This window comes from Oncorhynchus tshawytscha, linkage group LG14, assembly GCF_018296145.1.
Source record: "Oncorhynchus tshawytscha isolate Ot180627B linkage group LG14, Otsh_v2.0, whole genome shotgun sequence".
Lineage (NCBI taxonomy): Eukaryota > Metazoa > Chordata > Actinopteri > Salmoniformes > Salmonidae > Oncorhynchus > Oncorhynchus tshawytscha.
The window spans coordinates 31,839,968-31,848,609 of NC_056442.1; the positions used below are offsets into that span (position 1 = coordinate 31,839,968).

Below are 8,642 nucleotides of genomic sequence, written 5' to 3' on the forward strand. Positions count from 1 at the left end.
ATCACTCATTCATATATCTTTATGTACATATTCTGTATCCCTTTACACTTGTATGTATAAGGTAGCAGTTGTGGAATTGTTAGGTTAGATTACTCGTTGGTTACTACTGCATTGTCGGAACTAGAAGCACAAGCATTTCGCTACACTCGCATTAACATCTGCTAACCATGTGTGTGACAAATTAAATTTGATTTGATAGTCATTCAAAAATCATGTTAATCACTATTATTGCACACAGTAAGTCCATGCAACTTATGTGACTTGTTAAGCATCAGTTTACTTGTGCACTTATTTAGGCCATAACAAAAGGGTTGAATACTTAGAGACTCAAGACATTTCAGCTTTGCATTTTTTATTAATTGGTCAAAAACAATTATCAAAAATTCCACTTGACATTCATTATGGGATATTGTGTGTAGATCAGTTACCCAACATCTCAATTGAATCCATAAAAAATTCAAGGGGTGTGAATAGTTTCTGAAGGCACAGTATCTACCTCAATTACCTCGTACCCCTGCACATAGACTTGGTACTGGTACTCCCTGTATATTTCCAAATGAATGTTACTCATTCTGTATTTATTCCTTGTGTTATAATTTTTTTCTATATTTTTCACTCTGCATTGTTGGGAAGTAAGCATTTCACTGTTCGTCTACACATGTTTTTATTTAGTTTTATTTCAGTGTTAGCATGCTAGCACAATAGCCTAACAGCTCTGTGTGCTAAATGCTTGGCGCTGTTCGCACGCTAGCACAACTGAACAGGTCTATGTGTTAGAGGCTGTAAGCATTTTAGCTCAACACCCCAACAGCTCTATGTATTAATGGATTGGAGCAGTTAGCCCAAAAGGTCTGTGTTAAAGCCTTGCGAGATGACACACTAGCTAGCTCAACAGCTTTAAGAGCTGTTAGCACGCTAGCTAGCCAAACATAACAAAGAGAGACAGGAAGATAGGAGAAGAGTAAGAGAGACACCTTGGCTGACTTCTTAGTAAAACTTTTAAACCTCCAGAAACCCTCCTGAAATCCCACTGCATGTGAAAAGGGTCTGGCCAGGCACTGGGGTGTTGATGAAAAATGGATCAGGCCTTGTTAGAGCGGAGGTGATGCCAGCGCACGGCGTGCAGGGAGGGATGGAGGGGGCAGCATGTGTGTGCTGCTGCATTATGTATGAGGGCCTGTCTGTTGGATTATTCACAAGGCCAGAGACTCCTCAGGTGAGGGCAACGCAGCACCACAGCCAAACAGGCCTGTTCTTTCTTAGTGTGTGTGTGTGCAGACTTTTTCACAGCTGGCTGGTGGACACTTAAACACTCATACACACACCTTTACCATCATATTGTAGTAGGCACATGCAAGATGTATATGCAGAGAAGAATAGCAAGCATAGCTACATACACAAGCTCACACACCCCACACGGTGCTTTGTGCTGCCGATACTTTCCCTCTCCCAACCTCCCATTGCACCCCTGTGTCCGACAGAGACACACAGCTCATTTCCCTGCTCTGCCTGGTAATTGCACAGTAATACTTCATTATGACAGGCTGTAATTTGTGACCAGACACTTCAAAGCAGCAACAACCTCTTCACGGGTGGCCACGGTTACTGTAAGTCCACCCAACGGTCGTTCTGTTTGGACTGCTATTGTTTTTGGCTAACCGGAACCTTCCAAAATACACACGGAACGGCAATCACAGCGTATTTCTGCGTTATAATTGTGGTGCTGATTACAAAGTATAGGATAAATGGCTGAAATTGGGGCCGGCTGGAGAGCCAAAGAGAACACACAGTAGAACTAACAGTGAACATGAGAAAGACTTCTAGTCAGACAATGCGGAGGAGCTGAAACTTCTCCTTGGTAGTCAGTTGTTGACCTGGGGTGTGTTCAGGAGGACTAAACGTTCAGACGTGTTGCAAAAAACACTTTGAAGATCGTTGAGTTGCATTCAAGGATTAATGTTCGGGATGTTATGGTATTGACAGATACCCCCAGGGTAGTGGAGTGTGAGAGGGGCAGTGTGTATAATGTGTGTGTTGCATATCTACAGTATGGAGTGAGAGATGGGGCGATGTAGGGTAGACAGAGAGTGGACGACCTATGGACGTCCACTCATGCTGCTTGTTTGGGTTGGGGGTTGGAGACATTCAGTATCCAGGTCAGGAGACACGGTTCCCACTCAGACTTAGCTGTGTTCACTCAGGGCTTATTCAGGCTTAGCCGTTTGGTTTTTACCCCAAAATGAAACAGCTTTATTCATTTGTTAGGGTCAGTAGTTTATTAGGAGAATGCAGTAGTGTGTGGAGATACATATGCTGTGTCTGTCTCTATCATACACAAGAGGAGTACATGAAGGCCCAATCTGTGAGGGAAGTCAGAAAAGGTGTAGCCTACACACTGATGGAATACAATGTCTACTGCATAGGCTGGCTGTATAGTGTTAAGAGTGTACAACAGGGTGTGCAGTACTAACCATAGACCTGTGAGTCCAGAGATAATTATTGAGTTGAAACAAAGCCCTGCCCTTCATCCCTTAGTATAAATAATTTAACCCACACGGTCACACATCACACTCTAGCACAAACACTAACACACACTCTGCTCCTGGCTCTCCTTGTTGTGTTCATTATACACACACGGTCACACACACACGGTCACACACACGGTCACACACACAGAGCCAAGGGGCTACACCACGCAAGGATGTCTCTCTCTCGCCCACAGCACAAACACACTACACACACACACACACACAGTTATGGTATCACGCTCAGATGAGCTGGTGTTTCTCTAACCACATCAAAACTGAAAGGAGCAGTCGCGCATGAATGTACAGTACCAGTCAAAAGTTGACACACCTACTCATTCAAGGGTTTTTCTTCATTTTTACTATTTTCTACATTGTAGAATGATAGTGAAGACATCAAAACTATAAAATGACAGATCATGTAGTAACCAAAAAAAACAATGAAAATATAGATTTGCACACTCTGGGCATTTTCTCAACCAGCTTCATGAGGAATGATTTAACAACAGTCTTGAAGGAGTTCCCACATATGCTGAGCAATTGTTGGCTGCTTTTCCTTCACTTTGCGGTCTAACTCATCCCAAACCATCTCAATTGGGTGATTGTGAAGGCCAGGTCATCTGATGCAGCACTCCATCACTTTCCTAGCCCTTACACAGCCTGGAGGTGTGTTTTGGGTCATTGTCCTGTTGAAAAAGCAATGATAGTCCCACTAAGCAGAAACCAGATGGGATGACTTATCACTGCAGAATGCTGTGGTAGCCATGCTGGTTATGTGTGCCTTGAATTGTAAATAAATAAATCACAGACAGTGTCACCAGCAAAGCACCCCCATACCATCACTCCTCCTCCTCCTCCAAGCTTCACGGTGGGAACCACACATGCAGAGATCCGTTCACCTACTCTGCGTCTCACAAAGACATGGCGGTTGGAACCAAACATCTCAGATTTGGACTCATCAGACCAAAGGACAGATTCCCACCGGTCTAATGTCCATTGCTCGTGTTTCTTGGCCCAAGCAAGTGTGTTCTTATTATTGGTGTCCTTCAGTAGTGGTTTCTTTGCAGCAATTCGACCATGAAGGCCTGATTCACGCAGTCTCCTCTAAACAGTTGATATTGAGATGTGTCTGTTACATGAACTCTGAAGCATTTATTTGGGCTGCAATCGGTGGTGCAGTTAACACTAATGAACTTATCCTCTGCAGCAGGTGGCAACTCTGGGTCTTCCTTTCCTGTGGCGGTTCTCATGAGAGCCAGTTTCATCATTGCGCTTGATGGTTTTTGCGACTGCACTTTCAAAGTTCTTGAAATGTTCTGCATTGACTGACCTTCATGTCTTAAAGTAATGGATTGTCGTTTCTCTTTGCTCATTTGAGCTGTTCTTCATCTTTTACCAAATAGGGCTATCTTCTGTATACCACCCCTACCTTGTCACAACACAACTGGCTCAAACGCATTAAGAAGGAAAGAAATTCCACAAATTAACAAGTCACACCTGTTAATTGAAATGCATTTCAGGTGACTACCTCATGAAGCTGGTTGAGAGAATGCCAAGAGTCTGCAAAGCGGTCAAGGCAAAGGGTGGCTACTTTGAACAATCTCAAATATAAAATGTATTTTGATTTGTGTAACACTTTTTGGTTACTACATGATTCCATATGTGTTATTTCATAGTTTTGATGTCTTCACTATTATTCTACAATGTAGGAAATAGTACAAATCAAGAAACTCTGGAATGAGTAGGTGTTCTAAAACTTTGACTGGTACTGTGTGTGTGTGTAGGAAAGTATACAGGTATTCATCTGTGAGTGTGGGCCAGAAATGTGAGACAGACTTCACCTTAGGCTTTGACTTTAATGTCTCTACAGGCAGTCAACATTAGAGCAACAATGACCATGTCCATATATTATACAGTCCATCAATGACGTTGTAAAACTATACAGACATCATGTAATGTAAACAATGCAACCATGTTACTGTACTGCAATATAACGTTAATGTGCATACAGCACAGGACAACACGGAAACAGACATGTTACAAATATGGAAAAATATCCTACAAATATTACAATGTTTACAGCGACAGACAAAATAAAAGCCCTCCTGGTAGGGAGGGGCTTCGCTTGTGAATATCTCTAGGATTAACACATTAACCACAGGACAGGAGTGATTGAGGTGTACACCTGGCTATCCACCGGGTGTACAAAACATTGTGAACACCTGCTCTTTCCATAATATACTGTAGACATGAAAGCTATGATCCCTTATTAATCACTTGTTAAACCCACTTCAATCAGTGTTGATGAAGGGGATTTGTATGCCTTGAGGGATGGATTGGTATGTGTGCCATTCAGAAGGTGAATGGACAAGACAAAAGTTAAGTGCCTTTGAACGGGTATGGTATTAAGTGCCAGGCGCACCAGTTTGAGTGTGTCAAGAACTGTAACACTGCTTAGTTTTTCACAGTGTCCCGTGTGTATCAAGAATAGTCCACCACACAAAGGACATCCAGCCAAATTGACAACTGTGGGAAGCAATGGGAGTCAACATGGGCCAGCATCCCTGTGGAGCATCTGAAACCTTGCACAGTCCATGCACCGACAAAATATTCTGAAGGTGTTCCTAATGTTTTGTACACTCAGGGCAGTGTTGGAGAGGGGACGGGGTATATTTTGACAGATGGAGGAGAGAGCTACTCTTACACATAGGTCATCTTCACACAGCCCTGGCATTCATGTGCACTACTAACCGCCTTTTGTCAAAAAGAAAAGAAAAACACACATTCTGCTCATAAGCCATACTATACAATATGAGGCTTGTTCCCAGCCCCTAAGGGCGAATGCTGTTCAGTGTTCACTGTGCCTACCCATATGTAGCAATACAACACATCCAGCACACAATGAGAGAGGCAGCTGGGGCCACTTTCACTCAGTTTACAGCTGCAGGCTGATACTGCTCTGACCTGGCGGCTATTTTGGGGTCAATCTCTGAGCTGACGGAGTCGACACTCTATCGGCTCCTGAAAACAACTTTGGACTAGTGTGATCGGAGTGCTTTTTTACAGTGGGGTTCGCAGGGTCTCTTCTAGTGGTCCTACCCTCATAGTAGACAGACAGACGTCCTCTGTACTCTACGGAACCACCCACCGCTGGCCTGCGGGGTCCTCTCCCCCATCTCTCCTCTCACCTTTCCTCTTCACTCCCTCACAGCGCTGGCCTGCAGGGTTCTCTCCTCCATCTCTCCTCTCACCTTTCCTCTTCACTCCCTCACAGCGCTGGCCTGCAGGGTTCTCTCCTCCATCTCTCCTCTCACCTTTCCTCTTCACTCCCTCACAGCGCTGGCCTGCGGGGTTCTCTCCTCCATCTCTCCTCTCACCTTTCCTCTTCACTCCCTCACAGCGCTGGCCTGCGGGGTCCACTCCTCCATCTATCCTCTCACCTTTCCTCTTCACTCCCTCACAGCGCTGGCCTGCGGGGTCCACTCCTCCATCTCTCCTCTCACCTTTCCTCTTCACTCCCTCACAGCGCTGGCCTGCGGGGTCCTCTCCTCCATCTATCCTCTCACCTTTCCTCTTCACTCCCTCACAGCGCTGGCCTGCGGGGTCCTCTCCTCCATCTCTCCTCTCACCTTTCCTCTTCACTCCCTCACAGCGCTGGCCTGCGGGGTCCTCTCCTCCATCTCTCCTCTCACCTTTCCTCTTCACTCCCTCACAGCGCTGGCCTGCGGGGTCCTCTCCTCCATCTATCCTCTCACCTTTCCTCTTCACTCCCTCACAGCGCTGGCCTGCGGGGTCCTCTCCTCCATCTATCCTCTCACCTTTCCTCTTCACTCCCTCACAGCGCTGGCCTGCGGGGTCCTCTCCTCCATCTATCCTCTCACCTTTCCTCTTCACTCCCTCACAGCGCTGGCCTGCGGGGTCCTCTCCTCCATCTATCCTCTCACCTTTCCTCTTCACTCCCTCACAGCGCTGGCCTGCGGGGTCCTCTCCTCCATCTATCCTCTCACCTTTCCTCTTCACTCCCTTCACAGCGCTGGCCTGCGGGGTCCTCTCCTCCATCTATCCTCACACCTTTCCTCTTCACTCCCTCACAGCGCTGGCCTGCGGGGTCCTCTCCTCCATCTATCCTCTCACCTTTCCTCTTCACTCCCTCACAGCGCTGGCCTGCGGGGTCCTCCTCCATCTCTCCTCTCACCTTTCCTCTTCACTCCCTCACAGCGCTGGCCTGCGGGGTTCTCTCCTCCATCTCTCCTCTCACCTTTCCTCTTCACTCCCTCACAGCGCTGGCCTGCGGGGTCCACTCCTCCATCTATCCTCTCACCTTTCCTCTTCACTCCCTCACAGCGCTGGCCTGCGGGGTCCACTCCTCCATCTCTCCTCTCACCTTTCCTCTTCACTCCCTCACAGCGCTGGCCTGCGGGGTCCTCTCCTCCATCTATCCTCTCACCTTTCCTCTTCACTCCCTCACAGCGCTGGCCTGCGGGGTCCTCTCCTCCATCTCTCCTCTCACCTTTCCTCTTCACTCCCTCACAGCGCTGGCCTGCGGGGTCCTCTCCTCCATCTCTCCTCTCACCTTTCCTCTTCACTCCCTCACAGCGCTGGCCTGCGGGGTCCTCTCCTCCATCTCTCCTCTCACCTTTCCTCTTCACTCCCTCACAGCGCTGGCCTGCGGGGTCCTCTCCTCCATCTCTCCTCTCACCTTTCCTCTTCACTCCCTCACAGCGCTGGCCTGCGGGGTCCACTCCTCCATCTATCCTCTCACCTTTCCTCTTCACTCCCTCACAGCGCTGGCCTGCGGGGTCCTCTCCTCCATCTCTCCTCTCACCTTTCCTCTTCACTCCCTCACAGCGCTGGCCTGCGGGGTCCTCTCCTCCATCTATCCTCTCACCTTTCCTCTTCACTCCCTCCCAATGATGGCAAATCAATAAAGGAAGTGGAGGGAGATGGTGGAATGTAAATGCATGCTTTAAAACAGAAAAGCAGAGCAAAATACAAACAAATGACAAATGAAAATAAATATGGGCAGAACCGGCCTCCCTCAGGATATACCTGCAGAAAACAAAACACAAACAAAAAAACAGTGTCGTTTTAAATGTATTTTCCATCCGTTTTTTCTCCCACCCAGCATGCAAATCCATTCCATCATTATACTGAGCTACTGTTTTCGGAGGGGGCGGTGTGATCGAGAGTGATGGGTACATGCAACATATCAGAAGCCTACTAGATAGTCTGGACACGCCTCTTTTGTGTATCCTAGGCACACCTTTTACTGTTTCCAAGCCAAGTGAAAAAGAAAAGTTTTTTTTCTCCAGTTCTTCTAAATTACCCATTCGGCTGGCAATGGTGCCTTCTGAATAAGAGAGGAAAGGCACAGAGGAGACAGCAGAGCAACCTGCTCCAGCTCAGAACCAGGAATAATAGAAAATGTACCAGAGAGTCAAACTACACACACAAAGGAAGCACAAATACACAATTTTTCTGGCATCAGGGTAACGTTTATATCAGGTCAAAGCAGTAATGACTCAAAACTCAAATGCGAATTGGGAAAAAACCTTAAGTACATATATGTTTAAGTTTGTGTGTTGGACTGGATAAACACTCATGTATGACTGGTTGTGTCGCTGAGTAATGCAAAAGTGTTAGTGTGTGTGTGTGTTGCAAGTAGTGGTCTGCGCTGCCTGTCTGTCATTGGTCTAATTGTGAGCAGGTCCTGTGTGTGTGTGTGTGTGTGTGTGTGTGTGTGTGTGTGTGTGTACAGGCCTGTATGGATAATGAGTGCAGTGTGCAGCAGAGCTCAGATTTGCCCATCTTAACTCAATTAAAATGAAGGGAGCAGCAGCTGACCCCCACGTGAACTACTGCTCTGCTCCCATCTCTCCCCTCCTCAGATGAGTCTGTCTCTCTGTCTGGTGTGTTTGGCATGTCTGGCTGATCTTTAAACATACACATTAATGCTCACATATACCAAACACATACACACAAATCAACACAGTCAGGTTTGGGATCAGTTCCATTTCAATTCAGGACATGTACTGAAATTCCAATTATTTTTCAATTAGGAATATTAGAAATTTGGAATTACTTTCTGAATTGACCACAATCCTGCTGAGTCTCCTT

The 8,642-nt window shown here is 46.7% G+C and overlaps 1 protein-coding gene across 4 annotated transcripts in view; it reads right to left on the reverse strand.

The window, feature by feature from the left end:
* LOC112267028 (BCAS3 microtubule associated cell migration factor) overlaps positions 1–8,642 on the reverse strand; it is a 354,308-nt gene that overhangs the window by 147,180 nt on the left and 198,486 nt on the right. The window contains exon 24 of one of the 4 annotated variants that reach the window (XM_042297360.1): positions 7,491–7,574. The exons of the other annotated variants lie outside the window; for them this stretch is intronic. Coding sequence (XP_042153294.1) covers positions 7,564–7,574 — 11 coding nt within the window. The 3' untranslated portion in view covers positions 7,491–7,563. Of the gene's footprint in view, positions 1–7,490; positions 7,575–8,642 lie in introns of those variants that run through there. 4 annotated transcript variants of the gene reach the window in all.